The sequence below is a fragment of the Falco peregrinus genome, chromosome 2, assembly GCF_023634155.1.
Source record: "Falco peregrinus isolate bFalPer1 chromosome 2, bFalPer1.pri, whole genome shotgun sequence".
In the NCBI taxonomy this organism is placed as follows: domain Eukaryota; kingdom Metazoa; phylum Chordata; class Aves; order Falconiformes; family Falconidae; genus Falco; species Falco peregrinus.
Window position 1 is genome coordinate 16,626,492 of NC_073722.1, and position 23,920 is coordinate 16,650,411.

The window sequence follows — 23,920 nt, forward strand, 5'->3', positions numbered from 1 at the left end:
CAGCCATCCCAGTTGATAGTCCAGTCCAACAAGACTAGTATGCTTACTCTAAAATGGAAGGTTAAAAATAAAAAAAACCACAGCTTAGTCCAACTCTCTTAAGAGTTTAACGTTCTCCCGATATTCAGCTAATGGACTGTCCTGTATGTCAGTTACCTTTGATTTAGAAAGTACATGCTCACATTTCTCACTGTTTCTTTAATTAACTCCACCTCTGAGCTTTCTTCTTCTTTTAAAACCACCACTACTTTCTTATAGCAATAATTTCTCCTAAGATCTTTCACTCTATTCAAAACATTTCTGCATATATACTGACTATAAGGGAGATACTGGAAACATGAGCAAGTATCAGCCAGGGATAGATAACACATCTACATATCCAGAAATACAGAGACCACAAAAACAAGTATTCCAAGCTTTGAAAAATGCTTTCTGTACATCCAGGTTAAGCTCAATTACTTTAGAGCTGTGTAATCATCAAAGGAATCACATCTATGGAATTTTATTACCTGCTGTCTAAACTCTCGCTAATTCAGTCCAGCAACAGCTGGCCTTCTTTGCACAGAGCTAACTTGTGCTTAACTTGTTGTCCACCTGGATTCCCAGGTCCTTTTCCTGCAAAGCTGCTTCCTATGCTGAAGAGACTTCCCAGCCAAGAAGTCACAGTATCACGGCTGCTGGAGAAAGACTGCTCAGTCACACATTTCCAATTGTATCACCAGACTGAGAGTTTGCAGGCTGCACCCAGACCTGATCACGAGGGGTCCCCCTCCCTGCCTGGCACATCCAATCCTGAGAATGGCAACACAGGTCACCCCAATCCAAGTGTTCATGGGAAGGAGCTAAATGACCCCATCACTGTAATCTACAATATGCTATTTAGCATCTTTAGCACAGAACTGCAGCTTCTGTGGAAGCCAAAACCTGAAGTGAGGACAGTCACTGCTTAGCTGTAACTACAGCTTTGGAGTAGGAACCTGGAACATACCACAGCAAGACCCTAGATGTGGTGTAACTTCAGCCAGAGACGCTTAATTCTCTCTAGACTACAGGGACAAGGTACTACAAGCCCAGAAATGTCGAATTCAGATATTCAGATGGAAATTACAGCAGGCCAAAGTAGTCCAACAGTTGCCAGTCCAGTTAGAGAGTGTTTCAAGTTTGTTTTGGTTTTTAAACGAGCAAGATCTGGCCTTTCAGGTCTCTGGTTTTGTTTGCTTTTTTACCTCCCCTCTAAACTACTGAAGCGTCAGGTTAGTTACAGAGCCAAAGAGATAAGGGAGCACAATGCCAGAAGAATTGCCCAGAAAACCCGATACATCTATTTGCTCAATGGCTGGAAGGATTCAATGAAACACAAGCCTAGCTGCAAGTTTTCAAGCAGGTCCACCATAGCCTAGTCTATGGGAAGAGTCATTTTACTTGTCTGCAGATGACAGAGGATATCCAAAAGGGAACAGTAATCCACACACCAAAGCTACTGAGCGGCCAAAGCTGAGCAATCTTACCCATAAGGTCTTTGGAGCATCGTGTGTCTGACTTACAAAAGCAGGATAAAGGCCCTGTGTGCAGTGGAGTGTAAGTATATCCTATAGATGGTACAGTTTCTAAATGAGACATGTTAAATGGTGACAGTTTAAAGTACTTACTGCTGCCCAAAAGCTAAGCCTATATTAAAATGTCCAGTGCATACGGTTCACTTCAGGGAAATCTATCATTCAGGACAGATAAATCCTCAGTTACACTCACCCAAATGATTTTGCCAACACTTTAAACTTGCTTCCTCAATGAAAGGTCTTGCAACAGTTATATCCACTTGGCCACGATCGTTGACAGGTAGCGTCACTTTGAAAACTTCCTCTAAAACCTGTTTTTTACTATGGATCAGCTCTGTCCACACTCTGTTTATGGCTTTTAAAAGAAGTTGGCGACCTGTATAGGTACAAGATCACAAACAGCAAGCTCTCTACAGTGCTTACAGAATTGGTATTTTTACAGTAGTGAACTAAACTTCTGCAGTTACACTCCAGGATCTTCCACTCCTGCACAACTTGTGAAATGCCTCTGGCCAGACTGTCTTTTTTGCCATTTATATCCTATCAGAAAGTATCTAATAGTTAATTTTGGCTATTTTTTCCTCTGTGAATCTGAAACACCACCTCTGATTAGTTGTGATTCTTCTCCTGCATCCATTTATTAATGACGTAAGATTCAAAAAAATCTTACAGAAGTATGGCTATAAACACATACATAATTCCACATATACATTATGCTTTAATATTTTTACATATGATTGTGTGCATAAAGTACACAACTGGAATAAGTATTGCGTATATACATGTAAGAAAAAAAAAAAAATCATCACCGAATCCTTTATTCCACAGCTAGTTCATAAATTTCCTTTGAGTGAGAGATCCTGAGGTTGTCACTAAATAATAATTTTAGAGCCTATACCAATGAGTTCTTACCTATGCTCATGTAAGACCCAGCTGATACAAAACTATGGTGCACACTTAAAATGAACCATTCCTACTGCATTTAACTCAGTGCATATAAAGCAGTATTTATAATTCTAGTATGTGTCCAGAATACAATGAAGAGCTCTTGCTATTTTAACAAAACAGTAACTTACCCTGGATATGTCTGTCTTGGCATTTCTAAGTGTTTTTTCATCTATTTTTTAGGTATTTTTATACACACACACACCCCCACACACAGCCCTAAGAGTAACTGGGGTAGAAGATTAGTGATGACAATACAGAAGTGGCATTAGGAGACATCTGTGACTTTGCCACTCTCTGATTACCTTCGCTGACATCTTGATTGTAGACTCCATCTGGTTCTATATCAGAGGGAATCATAATGTGCCAAGTTGTCATCCTGGCTTCTGCTTCCAATCCAAACCCATCGACGTTGCTACAAATACACAATGAATTAACGACTAGAAAAAAAAAACCCAACAAGCTAAAGCATTTGGTTCCCTGTGACAGTATCACAAAGATTAATATGTGCTACTACAGCAACGTATCTTCATTTCTGTCCACTTAGGTTCTGATCATCTGCAGTCACAAGCTGCACTGAAGGTTTATGAAAAATGACATGCCATGGACACTGACGTCACTAGAGGAAGATAGCAATATTTGAAGAAATGCAAAACAGATGAGGCCACAAATGGAAAACATTAGGGTTTCTGCTGCTGATGCTTCCCAAGTGTCTTTGGATGAAACACAAGTTGTACAACTTTTTGGAAAGAGAAAATGAAATGCCAGGCAGGTTTGCAGCAATGCAGGAAAATGGGTGCCTACAGCATTTGTCATGGGCATCTGATTTAAAGCCTGACTGGACTTACTCCAGTGTTATATAGCCAAGTACTAAGATATGGAATTTGTATGAAATGATTCAATAGACAATAAATCTAGTGACAGGTACCTTCAAATATTAATTACTTAGCACGAGTGTTTCTTTCTACCTTGAAAACATTTCAAATTATCAAAGCATAACAACAAAATGGTTAGGTAAGCACTTGTGACAGTATTTTAAAATACCTCTGTAAAAGTAGGTTACAATGTTCTCTATACCTGGGCTCTTCAAACATAATTCTTTTTCAAAATGAATCATTTAAGCTTGCTTGCATCTCACTGGCTGGAAAATTATAAACAGTTACGCAGAATTTGCTGACTTACAAGGTGAGTGTCACTGCTTAGAGAGAACAGGTCATTTTAATACTTCACAGCCCTGGTTCTGGAATGACCTTCTGTCTAAGATACTTACCTTCCCACATGCAGATTAATCAAGCAGTGAGCTAGGCAGCTGATGAACTCTTGATCATGATTTCCAGGTCCCAAAATTAAGTTTCTGTTCACAGTAAGGACCCTTAGGGAATCAAGGAGAGCCACTTGCTGAGGAACAGTTTTGTGTGCCCTTGAGAACTGATACAAGATGGTCCTGTTCAGGCAGTGATAAATAGCATCCAGCGATAGTCCCTGAGATCTTCTTTTTGACTGATGTGAAGTAAAAAACCATGATCAGACAGTAGCAGAAAATCAATTTACTGGCACACAATCTTCCCCTGAATTGACCCATGCTCATTTTTCAAAATCGGTATTTTACTAAAAGTGTCAACAATTCCATGAATTTCAAGGACTAAAATGACATTAATTAATGATGATACACTTAGAATTTTAACATCTATAAAGATACTGCTGATTTTTAACAATAAGAGTCTTCTAATAATCTCCAATAAAAGTGCACGAGGAAGCTTCCCAAAAATGTCAAGGTAAATCTAGGAAGCTTCCCAAAATTTATGTGAGGTAAATTTTGTTGTTTATCTGGGGGAATTTCTAAAAAAAAATAAATAAAAAAAAAAAAAATAAAATAAATAGTATCATGTGAAAGCAGTTTCTACTCAACGGCCCCATATTAAAGCACTCCACACTGACAAGATGAGCTAGGAAAGCTCAGTAAAGAGAGAGAAAACCTGGGGAACAAAAGCATGCTGCTGTGCTGACCTGTGTCACTAATGGGTTACTTAGTGACATCATTCGATGGGCTTTAACGTAACCCGCAAAAATGTTTCTGCAAGCAGGCTAATAGAAGAACACTGTTACCTGAGCAATGAGCTGGATTATGAATTCCACAAGAAGTTTGGATTCTTTGTTGAACATGCCCTGCCAAAGCTTATCTACCACACGCTGTGTAAAATAAAACACATTGTTCACCAGCACTTGGTAGCTTCCTCCACTCGTTATAGGCAGAGATGCATCTTCACCTAGGTAACGAAAAAACCCAAAGTTTTCTGCATTTATCAAAACCCCACATCTGCATAAATACATTCACCTTAGTCTGTGCTTTCTAGAATTCTGTAAATCAGAAGAAGACTCAGTCAGAGAAAAAGCTAAAACCTCACTCACAGCTTTCCTACAAGGATCTTTGATGGTAAGCAAACATTTGAAATCAACAGTGACAAAGACTAAGAAAGTGGGGGCTGGGGCAGGAAGAGTCTAGAAGAAACAGTACTCCTATGATCCAGAGGCATCATATTTATCTCTGGTCCTCCTTTTCAACTGGAGCTCCATGTGTGCAGAACCACCTGTAGCTTTTTTAAATTATACTTCTGCTCTTTCAAAAATAAAAGAACCTTGTAAACCACCTTGAGATGACAAGTGGTATCAGCTGGCATCACTTCTCCCTCATGGTGCTTCGCTCAATAAAACTAAGTCAATAGGCATCAGCTGCATATGTCTGCACATACATAAATGTCAGTCCAGCTATATTAAGAGAAGCTTTATGGAAGCACTTGCACTTTTCAAAACACCCAAAACCCCCAAACAACCAAACAAAACCCTCAAACGATCAGTGGTGTTGATTTTGTTGGAAGTTCATCTACACTTATTCACTTGTTGCCTCATCTGCACGTAAGCCAACTGATAGTATCACATGTGGAGGAAGTTGGCAAAACCTCGAAGAACACATGACTGGGGAAACTAAAGTCCTGTTCCTGAGCTGCACAGATGTACTTCTAAGGGCAGGAGACTCTTTGAAGAACCTGACCCAAAGCTTCATGTAACGTGATTCTGGATTTATTTTATAAATGCACTGCACCCACAGAAAAACAAATTGTTGCTGTGGCAAGAAAGGGGGAGCCTTACAAGCACTTTTGAACAGAAATGCATGCCATCCAATGACATTTAGGATGGAGACAGAGCAGACTGAGAGCTCCTGGGAAGTCCAGCAGGCCACCATGAAATCAGATTGGGCACTGTAGCAGTGATATTCCTACAGGCCACCTTCACAATCATCTAAACCCATGCTCTGGTGGGACAGCCTACCCTACTGACATCCAGGTTACAAGCTTCTAATTCTCCTCCTGTCCATTTATTAACTGGATCAATGGAGTGCTAATCACAGAGGCTTTTTCTGGGGTGCTGCATTCATAATAAAATTACAGTAAAAGGAAACAGAAACAAAGCAAACTTTTACAAATGGATGTCCCACCCGTGATAAATGGACTGTAGTTCCAGTTCATCTACTAAGACAAGAAGGACAAGAGAGATGATGCAAGATTCAGTTTCAGGTCTTTTTGATGTGACTGAAATTTGTCTGGCTTATATACCCAAAAGATTCATGCCATATAGTTCTTTTGAATAAGCTATTTTACAGCTTCGGCACAATCAACATAGTGAGGGAACATGCAAGCACAGCAACACCATTTACACCATTACACCAAGGAAAGGAAAGGGCAGGGGAAAAAAACAGAAAAAGACATAAAAGACAGTCACAGAACGCGAATAAAAAAAAGTTAAATATTCAAAACCCTTTTTCTCAAATCCATAGATTGATAATTAAACTTTGCTATATTACCCAATAAAACATCAGCTGCAAGTAAGTGGTCCATCACTCCATCCAAAACGTATGTCTGAAACTCTTTCTGCTGTGTTCGTGTTGATCTTTCAGGAGAAGCCTGGTAATAGAAATACAACATTAAGAAATGAATATCACTGAGTGCGGAAAAGAGGGAGGAGGAGAGTGTTCTAGCTGAATGTCTCTTCTCTCAGCTCTCAGGAACTGTTTTTTTTTCTTTTACGAGTCTGTCTCAATAAATAAGTCTTGGCTTCATCTAAAAATTTAAGAATGCACGTCAAGTATACATTGGCTGTATGCAGTCTTACAGAGTAGGTATTATTCCTATTTAAATCCAGTAAATTTGCCTTCTGCTGTAACAGGAACTGGAAAAGAACACATTCTGAAAAGGTGCACAAATCTAACTAAACATAAGGTTAAGTTGTGATGATCTCAGTTCACAGAATCACCTCCTTCAGTAAAGACAAGTGGGACAGATCAAACATGTAAGTGTATCATCAATCCTACAAGGGGTTCTGCATATTACTACAGAAGCCCTGGTACAGTAATATAATAGATGGATGTGCTAAACCTTTCTAATTTCCTTTGCACTTTAAAGGCGAAAATGACTTTATCACCTTGTGTTGTTCAATGCATACATAACCATACCTAACCGAATGATCCATTTAAACTGTCCTAGAAAGCAATACAAGATTAAATCAACCTGCTTTGTCTCGCCCCATAACAGTTTAGCAGTGTGTACATACCCGATTCTCTGTTTATGCTAAGCAGCCAGTAACACTAGTGAGCGATAACAGATTACGACAGCAGTAAACCAACTGCAACTAAATGACGATGGCCTTAGATATGCTTCCTGATGTTTGGGTACAACTGCATCTTTTGACAAAGCATTTTTTGCTTTGTGACAGCAAAGACATGCCCAACTGCCTCAGGAAGTTTGTTTGGAAATATACAACATTCGTACAGCTATCAAAAAAAAAAATAATCAGGGAGACGCAGCAACTCACAGGTGAGGTAACAAACAGGCAGGTTAAGGGAGAATGTGAATTTATGTGAGCTGAACATTTCAAAATATATAATCTGAAAGAGGTGTAGGCAGGTAAACAGAAACTGAACTTTTCACTCCCTGCCTCCTCATTAACAGAGGGATGCTTTCTGCAGGTGTCACGAACTTTAAAAGATAATATACAGGAAGATAACACAGTTATTTTGTGAATTTTTATAGCATATGGCACCATATGTCCTGACACTTGTTTCTGTCTAATACGAATAAAATAGAAGCCTTATTATTTCTGTAGTAGGGACTTGCAGGGATTTTATATTTTCAACGAAGTCAACACAGCTGTCATTATCTGAAAGGTGTTTAACAAATGAAGCATACTTCATAAAACCAAAACTTGATGAAAACTACAACTTCTCACGCTGCACTGTTGAACTGTTATGATTCAAAACCTGTGTTTCCAGACCAAAAAAGATATTGGCTAAGATGACAAAACAAGTATGGCTGCTCTAAAGTGAGGACAAAATAGAAATCAAACCCTGACATGGCATGCTCAGCAGCTAGCAGAGTCATTTGACTGGCCAAATGAAAGTTAAGGAAAGCACAAACAAAAGCTGTAGTAGGGCTGTGGTGTGCAGGGGAACACAGCACAGCAACAAGAAAGCCAGGTAACCAGCATGCAGACTGGCAGCTCTAGCACCTGAGATGGTCACCAATATACACAAATGCTGGAGGCACGGGCATGGAGAAGTCCAGAAAACACTGTCAAAGCAAGGTTGAGATAAACCCTCTGCATTTGCTTTCTTAGGTTTTCCAAGCTGTTAATGAAAGGTGAGCAAATTATTATTTATGGCACACTAGTGTTCCTTTTTCCCTGCCTGACCTCTTATTCCATGACAATTTACAGGATTCTGCTGAATCCCGAGTCATCATTACTCTAACTTTGAAAGGTAAGTAGAGGAAAACATTTTAGGAAATAAAGTGTCACAGTAAGTTCAAATAATAAAAATGAAAAACACACTCCCAAAGAAACTGTACCTCTAGAAGAAGATCTACTAGTGGAGTCTGTTTGCTGGCTGGTGTGAGGCATAAGTTATCAATTATCAGCACACGCATGAAGTCAAACACAAACTTCTTGGCAGGATGGTTGGTTAGGTATGTCTTGGTGCCAACATTGCAGTATTCTGATTGGCTCCTGTTCATGCCAGAATCAGCTGCAAAGGCTTTAAACTCTTCAGCTGGGGACCCCACTTCATCATCAAGATCAGTGACCTGTGAAAAAAAGCATGTTAAAACCCTAGAGATCAGCAAACCAACAGCAGTCTCTTTGCAACTCTATTCTTTACTTGTCTTTCTAAGGCCATTCACATTTTGCTTCTTAAGAAGCCTTTTTACAAGATTATTATGTTCAGGATCAGTTCCCTAATACACAACAGGAGTTGTGTATTGTATACACACATTTGTAGGATGTGTAAAGTCCCCAAGGCAAACAGTAATCGGTGAAGACTGGCATGAGTTACATGAGCTAGAGACCACATTTCATGTTCACTTACCCACAAGTAGTACTTGGGCAATTTCTAGATACTTTGCAAAAATATTTTTTTTTTTTGCAATCAGAAAATTTATGTAAAAAGTTATTAACTAAAGCAGATACAATCAGGACAGAAGCCACCTAAAAAAAGGCTATCAAGCTTACATGACAAAACAAAAAAGGAATTGAGCCTTTTCTTAATAGAATACCTTCACAGTGCAGTTATAGGTAAGCCAGTTTCCCCAAATCTCTAAACAAAACAACAGGTTTCCACAGCTTTCCTGTTTCTGATAACCAAGAATCTTTGGGGGGCTAGCTTTAAAGGAGGCTGTAACAAAAAGCACAAACAGCAATGAAAGCTGTCAAATCCAGAAGACTGTTTTTATGTAACACCCTCCTCCAAATGCAAAAGGAGACAATATGATTTCCATCAACAGGCTTATTGCATCACCAGCTTACATGTGAAGTAACCAAATGTTGTGAACATTTGGTCTGCTCTCCAGTAGGAGAGTATTCCCAAGAAATTAAGAGAAATGCGAACGTGTACTGCTTCTGGTTTTAACGGCAATCTCAGAAAGGCTGAAAGATCAGTTAAGAATTTTCTCTCAAGGCTGAATTTGGGTTACAGTATTTTATTGTGGGAATCTGGCTGTTATTCATCTATTTCACAAGGGATTAAATAGTTCTGCATATTCGGACAGAGACAAATGCTGGAGGAGTAAACCAATTTGGAAGTCAAGAGAGCCCTCAAACAGTGAAGAGCTTGAGTTGTCAGGCAACTACAAAAAGTTAAGAGACCTAGTAGTTAAAAGTAAAACCTACTCAGAGGCACAAGGCTCCTCTAAAAACGCTGTACAGGTGAAGGCCAAGTCAGCATTACCACTTTATAAGTGGCACTTCTTTTGAGAGAGACAGCACTCCTAGCATCTACTTGAAGTGCAAGTTTAACTTAAAAGCAAAATAAACTATTTTGATGAGAGACTCATCAGCACACACCTTTAAAAACTGTTATTGATAACAGAAAGATAGCATGCAGCCAGCAAGTATTTCCTGAAGTACTGTATCATACCCTCCCTAGTTCTAGGACTTTCAACCTGTAGGCTAACTATCTTTCCACATTCTTAAAAAAATTATTTTTAGATGTTGGCTAACAATAACTGTTTGTTCCCTTTCCATTCATATTCTAGAAATAATACCATTTTTAAATGCCACTAAGCTCAAAGAATACTTCAGGCACCAATTCACACCCTCTCCTGGCTTGAACTCAGTAGTTCCAGCTAATACAAGAACACTGTTTTGTGGCCAAGCCACAAAAGAAGAAATGGGAAGTGGGAGGAAAAAGAAGTTTTAGATTTTATCACATCCTCCAGAGCAGAAGAATGAAAGCACAGGCTGCTTCCCTTTCTTTTGCTTTTGTAAATCTGAGCTAACATTGTTCATATGACTGAAAAGAGTCCACTAGAAAACAAATAAACTGTGTACATTCTCCCTAAAATGCAGTTTCTGGTGTCACTGCACAGTAACTGCCCTTCAGCTGAACATGCACTTCTCTCGGTTCAAAACCCAAGCACAAAACATCGAGGCCAGCCTTTACAACGATCAGAGCTTTATTTAGCATGACTGTTAATTTATAAATCCACATTCAGGGGAAAATGAACAGCTAAGTAGTTGCATTTCCTACCATCTCAGAGTAAGGTCGTATGTTGAAAGGAAACACTGTTGCTGCCAGCGCACACAGGAACTCTGGACTCATCCACAAGGAAATGAGGTCCGGCACATTGTGATACAAATACCGAAAGAACTGCATCAAGGTGACTGGATATTCTCGAAGCCAAGAGCCTTCTTCCTCTGACTGCCAAGGCTGGGTTGAAAAACAAACAGCACATTAGCACAGATGGCACTAACTGACGAACGCTCATTTCAGAAAGGAGCTGCAGGAAGAGGAGCCATAGGGTGAAATATGCAATCAAACATGGTCAAACATGCAGTGAAAGATATGATCATCACATGTGATAAAAGATGCGGCCAAATGTGATCAACCACGTGGACAAGCACTTTTTTAAATGAAGCAGAAATAAGTGACTGAACATGTGGCCAAGCACATAACCAAGTGTGAAAAACGCATCAAATGTGTGTTGCCGCACTTGTCAGAACACATGACCAAACATGTTTCTAGATGATTTCTGAGGACAGTGTCTGAACATACGACCTAATATCTGATCAAACAAGTGACAGAAAATGTGTTTGAGCACATCACTACCACGTGACAAACCTGACCTGATGTGACAGAACATATGTCTGAGTATGTCACCATACAATGGACACCTGACCAATCACATGACCAAACACATGGCTAATCTTGCCTCCAGAATGTGTGACAAGTGAACAAGCCAACTTCTAACACCTAAACCGCCTGCCCAAATCATGTGCCTGCAACAGGTGACAACAGAACACATGTCCAAGTCATCACAGACATGTGACTGAACATACAACAGCACGTCACCGTATCATAAATGCATGAGAAACATGTAGCTGAATATACCAAACATTATAACAGGACACAAGTTGCAAGCCCATGAGGAAAGGTAACCGGACACATGACTGAACATGTGATAAACCTACAGCAGTAACACACAGCAGCCTAACACATGACAGTAACCTATGCCTGAGCACGTGTCCAAGCATGTCACAAACAGCAGACTGATCACATTTACAACACACGATTGATCATAAGACAAAACATGTGTCCTAACATATAATGGTTCAAAGCATGTTGGTAAACATGACCTGACTCAGGTCAACCTAAAATGTGATGGCACTGCTGAACATACACCTGATGACACAGAACCAGACAGCAAGGCAAGAGGCAGCGTATGCCTCTGAGCATGTCACAAATGTGTCTGAATAGGTGAGGACCAAACACATGACAGAACAAAGCACCAGCAAGAGACAAAACACATGACAACGGGAATGTGTACCACACACAGCAGGCTACAAATACATAACTAGTACCCACGTCCAGAAGATACTTCTGAACATGTTAACGTGGGAGGGAGATGCAAACAATGCTTCTCAGAGCATACTGCAAACACATAATGACCAAACAGGTGACAACCAAACAGGTCCTGCTTTTCAACACTTCATGAGATAATAGTCAGCATGTAACACACTCTGGCTCCAAGGAAATATAAAATTTTCCTACTGTGAAACCAACTTTCACAACTTCTGACATTAGATTCAAAGATTAGAAGACGACACGTTTTTCTGATGGTAAATTCATTTCTTTCAGCATGTGGCTATTAATAGTCGGGGACTTGTCTGCACGTAGAGGCTTCATGCATGAAATCCATAATTCACATAGCTCTGAGCAGTTGGGATATAGAGTCTCAAATGTTCCCCCATGATGTTAATCAGCAAAGAAATTCAATGACCTCTGCCAAGGGCATTTTATCCTTCTGCTTTCCTGTTTTGTTTTAATTGCAGCAAAACACAAAGCCTAGCCTTTTTGTGAAAAAGCAGCATTAATTTTGTGGCCACTAATACTTCTACAGATACTGACAAATGAAGTAAGATAGAATAACCCACTGACAATGATGTTTTTCACCCAAGTATTATGAGCCTAACTCAGAACTGGGTTTGTCATGATAGTAACAAAACTTCAACTTCTCTAATTTGGCTCTTGACTAAGTTGCAACTCGAACAATTCTGTATATTCAAATAAGAGAAAAAATTTTTATGCTTACTGAATTCAGCATGCTCCTCAGCATTCCCAATAACAAGAAGGCAGCTTCTGTGCAAACACCATGTATTGAAGAGGTAACAGTGCCACAGGAGGCAGGAACTCCAAATATGAATGTCCAAATAGAATCTAAATCAAACTGGAAGAGGTCAAAGAGAAGAAACGAGACATGAAATAATCCCCCTCTCCAGTGCAATCTGACAATGCTTTTTATTAAACCTACAATACACTCATTTGGAAGTATCTAAAAAATCAATTGTTTCATGTTCTCCAAACTTTATCCCCAAAAGCTTCACATGGTTGCATGTCACTGAATAGAACTCCTTCTAAGCATGGGCTAATGTAACTGCAACTCCCACTTTCTCAAAGGATTTAAGTGTTTTGAAACAAGAAGAGACCTGGCAGTGTAAGTGCTGCACAATCACTTCTGTTTACTTCAGTTACACCTAGCAGTAAAACCCACATGGTATCCCCCCAGAAAAAACAAGGGGGGCGGGAAGAGAAAAAAAGGGAAAGGCGAGAGACGGGAGGGGGGGAAAAGCGAGAGAGAGAGAGAGAGAGACGGGAGGGGGGGAAAGCGAGAGAGAGAGAGACGGGAGGGGGGGGAAAGCGAGAGAGAGAGAGAGACGGGAGGGGGGGGAAAAGAGATGAAAAAGGCAAAAAAGGAAAAAAACTAAACTGTGTTTTCCAGCAAGTCCAAATAATTAAATCAATTAAAAAATAATAATAAAAAAAACGAAGTGCCCACCTTTAGCATTAGAAGTGCAACTGCTAAATATTTCAAGGAGCTGAATTTAGATTTAACAGTGCTGTACTTCAGCGCTGTAAGGAGGTCAGCTTCATGGCTGCACCTCACTGTAGCACAGTGCTGAACATGCTGTCAAGCGTTCCTCTCAAGGAAGCAGGCAGGCAGAACACCTTCCAGCCTGACATCTTTATCTCCCGTTCCCACTGACAAATGTTAGCACTGCATTCACCATGAACAGGCACCCTCTCTACCTGGAGTGTGGCTCTTCTCCATAAAGCACTTCCTAGAACTCTGTTGTAAACCATATAATTTCTACTAACTTACATGCAATTAAAACAAGTCCAAAATAAACCTGTTCAGGATAGGAACAATAAACATTTTCCAGCAACAACTGAGATGCCTCCCTACAAAACCAGAGAGACTTTCTGAAATAAAAGCTACCTTGTTTTGTCTGCAACCTGTGAACTCTCAACTCCCCACTCAAAAAAACCAACTTATAAAAAAACCCCACACCAAAAACCAACCCAAAAACCCCCCAACCAAAACCAAACCAACCCAACACCAAAGAAAGCAAGCAAAAAATTATGTTCCCCCTCAGCGCCCACACCATGCCAGCTCGAACCAGGGATCTGCTTCTCATTTGACACGAAAACAGAGCAGAAAGACACCAGTGACAGTGATGCTGTGACAGGCTGGCTTCCACGTGCTTGCAGGGTACCATGTCCTCCCACCCCGAACAGCTCAGCACTAAACACCACAGCACTGTAAAGCAGCTGCAGAGGAGGGGGGGGGGGGGGGGGGGGGGGGCTGGTTAATCTGTTATTTTCTTTCATAACAGGCAGAATGACATTTACATTTTACTACATAATCCCTACCTGGCGACCCTGATTACACTGGCTGCTGATGACAGGCGCACTGACCTGCAGGTTTTCAGGCAGTTCAGTGACTGGCTGCTGCAGGAAAAGGGCCATGAGGAGGAAATAGAGTGCAGGTACGTTAGTGTGCTTCGGGAGAAGGGACTGCAGAATGGGAAAGCCTGGGAAGTGACAAGCATCCCGGTTAATCTCCCGGACCGTCGATCTGCCACCAGCACTCCTGCCAACATTGAACCCTAAGATGAAAAATAATAAGAAAACCCAAAAAGCCAACAATGTTAATAGGGAAACAACTGTGAAGCTCGCTCTTAATCAAGTAGTGAACTCAAAAGGGTACCTCCTCAGAAATTAACGCCGTAAAAAATGAAAGTGTGCATACAGACTAATCATACATGTTACACAAATCTGCTTCAGATGTCTGATTTATCAATCAATAAAAAAAGGAAATTATTACCTTCCAATAGCGCATAGATGAGACTGCTCCATACAGACTGCCTAATGCTACCACACATGCACATAGATCCATTTTCTGACTATGACCACAATTTCAGGCTTTTAAAACACGCAAGCTTCTGAAAAAAGATATTTCACTGGCTGAGAGGGATGCATCACCTTGATCTCAATTACAGATTTGTATTACCAAGCAGCAATCCCATGGCCCATTTAAGTTGATGGGCAGCTAATTTGTTTCCAAAAATGTCTCAGGGGCATCTTGTTTCAGCTGTTTTGTTACTGATTAATCAGCTGGTATGAAGCATTAAATGTTCTTATTTTATCTGAACTGTTGACAGAGGCACAAAACTCAACCTTTTGTGACCCTGCTTCTACCTATGTATTTCAGGTTTTTATTGAACAAAAATAAAAATACACCAAGACAACAGAAGCACTTATGTTCCAGTGAGGAAGGAGGTAGGAAGGGAGTTCAGGCTCAGCATCAGCACAATGAACCATTCTTCTGACACTGACAGACATCAGGTTGCTTTTCTGAGGCTCTAATACTGATAATTCTTTCCACCAGAAACTGACTTTTTAAACATAAAACAACTACCAGGAATCAGACTAATGAAATCTTTGCTACAAAGTTGCAGGAATTTGGTCAGCAATCTTGAACAAAAATGGCTGGTGTTTCACTTCAGGAGAAATTTGGGGAGTCAACGTGTTGTAATTTATTAAAAAACACAGGGTATAAAATTAGATAATCTGTCACTATCAGTTAATGAGACACAAATTTAAAAAATATGTTTGGTCACAGTCGTGCTTGGATTCAATTAAAGTGATACTATAATAAAAAAAACTGTTACAAATACTCTCCAACTGTGACTGTAAATCAAAACCTTATTTAGAAAGATTTTGTTACTGAAGAAAATTTTATGTTATTGGATTATACATATATACACATATCCATTTATATCCAATATAAATATCAGTTTATAGTGGATACTGAATAAACAAGTCAATTCCCTAAAATATCAATTGTTTTCAAATTTTAAGGCACCAGCGCGCAAGGCACAACCATGTGCAAAAATTGTTTCTTAAATAAAGTCACAATTAGCCAAACAACAGATGCTATAGTATGTTAACAATAAATGTTTGCACGTGTAATATGGTTTCAGGAAAACTGTTCTCCTTAACCTTCATAATTCATTCATAATGCAAAGAACCATCCTATGTTCTTAGTCGAATATCCTGAGGGATCTATTATGGGAAACCAGTGTAAATAAATAGACTTGATAGTTTTATTTATGCAAGAAGTAATAAAGATAGCATAAGATAACTTTGAGAGATTTCAAAGAGACAAAGCATTAAAAAAAAAATGGACTTTTAATTTTCATTTCAGGAAAAGTCCTCTTCCTAAACTAAGATCACTTGAACAACACTTTACAATTATTTCCTTATAATAAACCAATTTGGAAAAATCTTTAGCACAGAAACAGATCATATATTGCTGCAACACAGAGAGGTGCCTCCTTGTACAATCATTTTAGGAACAACAATTAAGTTGAAAGTACTGTTAATACCACTGCCCTGATCTAAAGCCTACTCAAGCTCATGAAGAGACTCCCATTTAGCGTCAAGGGATATGCATCATGGTCTGAAAGGACATTTATCTGAAAAGCACTACCTTATTTTGACCAGAGAAAAACAGGTCCGTATGAAATGGTGACTACACCTGTCCACACAGAATTGACATCCATAACTTGAGATGCTTTGAGATGCATTTCAGACAGCATAGAGATGCTCAACATGGGTCCTGTAGCACTAAAGCCTTACACACTGACTTCTAGATCACACAGGGTAATAGAAAGGTCTGATAACCTGGATAAATGAGGCTTTAAGAACCTGCAAAAAAAGTCTTTATTAAAAGAGAGAGTGTGAACCTGCATAAGTGCAGAAGGACGCAGGAGATGGAGAGGAACAGAAAGGCTGAGATAATACTGTGAACACAGAAATTCCCAAGATAGCAAAATTCCAAACTGGTAAGTCTAATTGGCACAGAACTCACTAGACAAAGCAGCTCTGGTATAACACCACCTGATGCTCTAACTAATGAAAGTAGACAAACAAGTAAATTTTACTGAATCTTAATTAGTTGTGTGCATAAGGTGCTATACTATGCTACCCTTGCATCTAGCTCAGGTGTGCCTGCCCATGGGGCATACTTAACCTCACCATGCTTGTAACAGAAAAAAAAAAATTAGCTACATCGGCTTCATGCAGATGATGAGGTAATACTGAACTACAAGGAAATCTGTGTACTGTCAACTGAAGGGCACTTTTGTAAAACCGCTCCCTTTTGTCTAGGAAATCAAAGTCTTAGTTGTAAGAAAAATAAAGTGCAGAGGCACCCGATTACAGCACCAACAACAGTGACAGAAAGGATGCATCTGCCAGACAGTATTCATACAGTAACCCCACCTCGACACAGACGCACACGTACTCCCACACAAGCCTTCAGTCCTGAGGGAGCTGGGATGCCATACCTAGCACAGTACCAATCTTATCGGTCAGGACAGAATCCGTCTGGTCAAGCCAGCCTCCACCACTCAGACCCTCCTTAAACTTTATAAGGATCGACTGATTACTCAACAGGACGACAAGAATTCGCATAGCTGCTGTGACTGTGGTGGAATGCAGATGTTCTTCCATAAACATCATAATCCAATCAAAACCCAGTGTCTTGACCAGTTCTTCACAAGCCCTAATTAAAGAGGAAAGAAAAAAGTCATCGTCACATTTTACAGCATTTATTTTCCTACTACATAGCAAGTATCAGTGTCCTCCACAACAGTGCAAGTTTCAAGATCAGAAAAAATACAGATCTATCAAAGAGTTAACTGAATTCTTAAATAAATTTGCTACACAACAAGAAATGTTGCTCACCAAATCTTGTGAAATGGAACATGTACAGTATTTGTTTAGCAAAAAGGGAAGACTCAGTACAGCTCCTGAGACTATCCCATTGCATGAGATTTCTCCAACTGCTGCTTTGATAACAAATGTGGAATGCTGAACTGGAAATGTTTGTTCACAAATCATAATTTCCAAATACATTCTGTTGAGCCATACATAGGTAGAGAGTTTTCACAAGCCTTTTTAATGAACTGGTATTAAAAAATGAAGGTTTCTTGGTGTTTGGGGTTTTTTTTATTATTATTAAGGGAAGGGTTGCTTGGGAACATTTGAAATAATGAGGGTTTTTGCTTGTTGTTTTTTTTTAAAAGCAGTATTGCTGAAAAGCTCAAACAGATTCAGGTTGTATGTCAACCAACACTCAGTCAATCACTACGTAATCTACATGTGCCATAAATCCACAAAATGCCTCCAATAGACTCAAGACAGCCTACGGGGCAGCTGCTTGAAAGTTGTATTTTGTCAAGTTTTAACTTGACAGTGTTTCAAAGCCTCTTCTCCAACTCACAACATGACTCTAGTGCCTCATTAAACTACAACATCAGTCCCTCACATGCAATTTTAAGGAACCAAGGGGCATTGTAGGGTCAATGACCCTAACGTTAACCCCTACTGAAGCCATTTTGATCTTAACCAAATGAGAAGCTGACTGTCCAGCTTCTCTAAACAGATTTTATTTTCTCTATATCCACACATGTAGTTATGAGAAAACAGCATCAAGAAGTACATGAGGAGAGCAGGGGTTAATGAACTGGCTCTCTAGATAAAAAAAACCCTTATAGTAGCCAGACATCCACACTAGTTCCCACTGCATCCTACACACCTGTGATCCTCTGTGCCTCAAGGTTTTAAAATTAACAGTTTTACAAACACTGGAACACTGGTTTTCTTCCATAAAGTAACAATAAGAAACAATCTCCCCCCAAATGTACTACATATTTTCCTCTCCTGCTGATATTATGCTTCAAATTAGGAACAACAGAAGTTTCTACTAATGCTGTCAATCATGGTCTGAAAGTTTCTTTTTTAAAGATTCAAAACAAAAACCAGTTAATGCAATAGCTGTAAGATACGTGTTAGTTACACCAACATCTGCTTAGTACTATCATCCTTGCATAAAACTCAATAATCATGCATTCCATTTCTGCTAGCATACCCAAAGCTAATTTAGTCACATCTGCATAAATCATTCAATAGTTCCTACAAAATTACACAATTCAATTAGTGAATCAAATGGGGACTGTATAATTCTCCCCCTTGAAATAAAAAATTACATCTTTTCTCTACCTCGATTTTTTTTGTACTTACTGCAAATTAACAGTTGTCTTTTCTTTAGATGTATATAGAAGTTTCAGAAGGATATCTAAAAGCCTATTCCGCAGTAGAATAAGATTAGCTGAAACAAGTCCTCCAAAATCATCCTCTGTTCCTAAAATTTTTTTTTAAAAAAAAGGGGGCAACATTTAAAATTAGGGTTTTGGAACTCAGGTGTTTTAAAGGCTATTCATAAATTCCATACATAAGCAAATGCAACCTGATCCCACTCAGTTGTGAGGAAGCCACACTAAAGTACATGGCAGCCTGCTACATGCTCCTGAGAAATGCTTCATGCCCCATCATCGTTGTCACACAGTTTAGTCAGCTTGAAGAACGGGTAAAAAGGAATTGCAATAATTCTTAGACAATAATCTAAAGTGGTCCAGATTAGCTAAGCCAGTCACTCCAGGCAGTTAGAGCCATAAAAATAATCAAACACACGCCACCCCTACCCCTCCCTCCCCCCAAGACCCCACAACATGGTATCTGGGTAAACATTTTGCATTAGGCAGTCTGGAGAGGTGAAGGGGATGGGGTGTGGGAATCCCAAGGGAAAAACCTGATGCTTCCGAACTCCCTCTGAATCTCAGAAATGGGGAGAAAAATCAGTTTTCTTTTCTTTCAACAGATCCCCAAATTAATCATCAGTTGAAAAACACACTTGCTGCAAAACAAGCCAATAGATGCAGCTGAGGCCTAGCTTTACAGCTATTCTGCAAATCCCTCTTATTGTACATTATGTTCTCAAAAGAGTGATGTATGCAAAAATGAAGATAGATAAATGGTCACTTTCTGGGCTAAGGTTTTGTGCACAAGTCACAGACATGAACACAAAGCAACTTCTACAGCAGAAATACAGAACTGGTGAAGACTGATAACCTAAAAAACTCATGCCATTTGCCTAAAAAGCTTCTCTTTCCATTCCTGCCACAGCCTGAATTTCTCCCCAAGGTTCTTTAGTCCTCCAAGTAGGCAAAAAGCAGCTCAGGCTGTGATTAGCCTGGGGAAAAAAAAAACTATGGCTGGCCTGGAGTAAGAACACCAATCCAGATCTCTCTCCAACATCCACTCCTGCTTTTTCACTAAAAATCTCATATTTAGAAGGAACAGGAGAGGCACAGGGTGGGGGATAATGATGAATGTGCAGATTGCCTAAATCTTGTTCTTTGGGAAAACAAACCAATAAAGCTAACTGTAAAACAGAAACACTTGTTCCTCACTTGTCCCTGTGCACCAACATATTTCCAAGTGATCGAGAAATGTAGAATCTTTGAGCACTCTCTTCTAGTTATTTGGGTGACAACCACTGTGGGGCTAAAACACTTCTGTTCAGAGAGACTGACTGAAAATGCAACTGCATAAGCTTTTTTTCTTTAGGAACACAAGCGCAGAAATGGTTTCAAAACAGTTCCACATAAACATTCCCAAAGAACAGTAAAACTTTTTTTTTGCCTAAAAAAATAACTAGGCTGTCTTAGTTAATCCTTTCACTTCCTCCACACTGGGAGGGCAGATGCAGCTAGTAATCCACTTTTGTCTTTTTCCTCTCCCCATAAAGAAGCAGAGATGCACAGCTGATTTCAAGGAGCAAATGCAGGAAACAGAACAAAATCATGCAGTGACAAATGAAGGAAAACAAAAGAAAAGTACACGGGTCGTGCACTGCTTTGCATGCAATGCTGAAAACTAAAGTACCACAACTAACAGGCAGCCCCACATTATAACAAAATAAAAATATAGCTAACGACACTACTTCTACATTTTATGTATTTAAGCACAGAAGAGATCACAAATTATTTCTCTTCTACTGCTTCTAAGCCATGTCATCACTTACCACTGTCAAGCTTTTCTTCATTGTTTATTTCCATGACTACAAACTTCTCACAGACTGCAAATGTAGGTAATGTAGAAGAGATGAACTGCCCAAACCTTGATGTATACAGAAAAAACATCACTCATTGATATGACAAATGCACTCTAATTTATCAATAACTCAACTTAAATAGAAATCCGTAACGCTAGTGAGAGAGAGACACCAAAAAAATGTCAGCTTTCTCACTTCTGAATATTGAGGAAAACTGTCTCCATCTAAAACTACTACCCCTAAAAAAATTAACGTGTAGTAATTACTGGAATCTTTGCAGGCAAGTCTGCAGGTAAGTGACCCTGAAAATGCTAGGATTCAAGAAAGGAAACTAGGAGATACCACCAAACCCTAGTAAAAGGAATATGACAAGTTAAAACAAAGGAAAACAAAACATTATTCTCTAACCGTTATAACTGAACAAGTATTACATCAAAACAAGTGATTATTTGACTCTGGTAAGACATTTATACCTATAGCTTGAGGTGATGTAAAACAAGGTCAGGGTTATCCAAGACAAGACAATGATGTGCCACTCAAAGGAGATGCAATATATTCCTCTTTCCTCTGGAGCTAACCTGAAATGGTCCCTAGCTACTATAACTTCTCCCAAGTTATACAGTATTTTTCATTTTTATGTCCAGCAAGGAGAAAAAAGAATAGTCAGATAGGCTGTTCCATAACAGTTTACGCATAAAATCAATGGGTTTATTCTTGAACCATTTTTTTGTCCTGTATGATTAAAATAAAGACAGGTAAGATGTTCAGGTTGATGCTTCTGATACTTTTAATTGTACTTAAAGTGAGAAGCTGAAAACATGACCCCTTGCATGCAAAGAACTCTCAAGCCCTGCAATACTTTATCCATTTCCATTATAATGAAATGGGAGATGAGGAAAAAGTTATCAGGGAGTTGAACTAATTTAAAAGCATTTCAAATACTCCTGTACATATGAACTGCAATAACTTACGTAACTTTCATCAGTCAGAATTAATACTACTGTATCTGACAGTCTTAAATTTTGTTTGTTTGTTTGTTTTTACAGAGTGATGATTAAGAAAAATCGTGAACTAAACATTTCATGCAGGAGAGTAATCAAAGCTGTATTTTAACCAGAAGTATCATTACATTTCATCTCAAATAATATTCAACAGTATTTAAGAAAAGCACTCAGTGCTTCACATGAACAAAGAAGCTGCAATACAGCCTGCAGAACATTAAGCCATTTAATCATTCAGTTAGACTTGGGTTAAGATACAAACTGAATTTAATATGCAAATCAAGGCATAAACAAAATTACTGCCTATATCTAGTTCACCCTAGCTCTTAGAGGAAAAAATTCAGTATATGAGCAGTTCATGTTACTTATTCCACAGCAGTATGATCCTTAAGTATTTTTGACCAAGATCACAAACATTATGAATTATGAAAGGTGTGGGCTACCTGAGCAAGTCATAGCTGCTAGGGAAGCCTTGAAGCAAAAAGCTCAGCACATTACTAATTGCAGCAATAGTAGGCTGGGACAGAGACATATCTCGAAGAGTCAAGAGTAGTCTTGGGATGAGCTGGAATTCCCTCATTAACTTTGCGTTCTTTGCTGCTTCACTGAAAAAAGGAAAGAAAGGAGGTGGCAATTTAAAACTGGAGCATCCTCTACATATTGCCTAATCCTGTAAGTCTCATTACTAGGCTGGCATCGTTCTCATACCTTGACTCAGTAAGAAGTTCAATAAAGTGTTCAAATAATGACAGATGAAGCTCATAGGGTGCATGAAGCCAGACCTGAAATACAGAATAAACAATTAAATGTTTTGTACACAAATCCACTTTAATATTAAAAACTGACATTAATATACCAAAGGTTATAAAAAGCTTGAAGAGATTAAACCTGTGAGTCTGCATGACGATTTACCTGGCCATTGTGCTTAAAAGCTCATTGCAAGGTTCTCAAATGTTTATTTTTCAACTTTAGAGAAGTATTAGGTATACCAGCAAAGACTAAAGAAACACACATTGGTACCAAACATATTCTCCATAAGCCTATCACGCTGAAAACTTTTAAAGGAGCTTTTGACAAAAAAGCTACACAAGGAGTTATTGGGGTTTACAAGGCTGATGAGAAATGCCATGTTACGTTTATTTGGCTTAAGTGAAGACGTAAAATTAACTTACTGTCTTCTACCAAGATTAAACTCAAGGTCTTCCGTATTTTGATTTTTCTTTCTTATTTTTACCCAGCACTTCCTGCACACCATCTAAAATGATTTAGATCCTCTAAAAAAAAGTAAATATTCAATTGTTCAATCAACAGAAGTAATAAAAGATATAAAAGCCAGAAACTCCAGTTATAGCTGCAAATCTTAAGATTGGCTTGCTATCGAACAAACCATAATTAATACTTGTGCTCTAGTGTATAAAACTGGCTTAAATGAAAAGCTTTCTAGCTTTTGCTTTTCTTCAATCTTATAATCTAAAATGATCAGAACAAATCTTTTCATTTCCCTGTTTAGCATAAGAATAAGAACATCTAATTTATCCAATTGAAGTGAAATGTTTGGGTCACTGATTTCAGAATACAGAAATAAAATAAATAATTTTTTTTAAAAAGCCAAAACCTGAGGCTTTTGGAAAGTTTCTGCTTAGTGACTCACAGGCCTATTACTTGCACATTTTTTAGTCTCTTTAAGTGTATTCATCCTCCAGTTGTTCTTGTTCCTCAGGGGGAAAAAAGACGACAGACATGAACTAGACAATACAAAATTGGACCTTTTGTACCGTAGTTGCTGTCTGAGTGACTATATACCATTGATGAAATTTCTCAGCTGGATCCTTTATGGTGGAAAGAAAAAGAAAGAGAAAGAGAAGACTACTCTTCAGTAGAATTCATGCCTCACTGTAAAAGGAGTTTGGCTGTGATTCACACTCTTCTCTCTGCACCTCTTGTAGATATAATATCTCCTATTAAGTCTACACTTAATTTTGTGAACACAAAGAAAGCATTATTGTAATTTAAAAGGTTTGTTAAAGAATAACTAGTTACATGATGCTGAAGAATTTGTTTAGACATGGCACAA

General features: G+C 38.9%; 1 protein-coding gene across 4 annotated transcripts in view; it reads right to left on the bottom strand.

The window, feature by feature from the left end:
- The window catches only part of WDFY3 (WD repeat and FYVE domain containing 3), a 185,231-nt gene that overhangs the window by 32,954 nt on the left and 128,357 nt on the right, over positions 1-23,920 (bottom strand). For 3 of the 4 annotated variants that reach the window (XM_055796848.1, XM_055796847.1, XM_055796845.1), the window contains 14 exons: positions 22,555-22,628; positions 22,290-22,451; positions 20,816-20,910; positions 18,973-19,093; positions 17,235-17,452; positions 14,254-14,489; positions 12,635-12,769; positions 10,573-10,752; positions 8,399-8,632; positions 6,361-6,460; positions 4,608-4,768; positions 3,772-4,001; positions 2,807-2,916; positions 1,750-1,932 (listed from right to left, as the gene is read on the bottom strand). In XM_055796848.1, coding sequence (XP_055652823.1) covers positions 1,750-1,932; positions 2,807-2,916; positions 3,772-4,001; positions 4,608-4,768; positions 6,361-6,460; positions 8,399-8,632; positions 10,573-10,752; positions 12,635-12,769; positions 14,254-14,489; positions 17,235-17,452; positions 18,973-19,093; positions 20,816-20,910; positions 22,290-22,451; positions 22,555-22,628 — 2,239 coding nt within the window. The remainder of the gene's footprint in view (positions 1-1,749; positions 1,933-2,806; positions 2,917-3,771; positions 4,002-4,607; positions 4,769-6,360; positions 6,461-8,398; positions 8,633-10,572; positions 10,753-12,634; positions 12,770-14,253; positions 14,490-17,234; positions 17,453-18,972; positions 19,094-20,815; positions 20,911-22,289; positions 22,452-22,554; positions 22,629-23,920) is intronic. The other variant, XM_055796846.1, reaches the window with a different exon arrangement.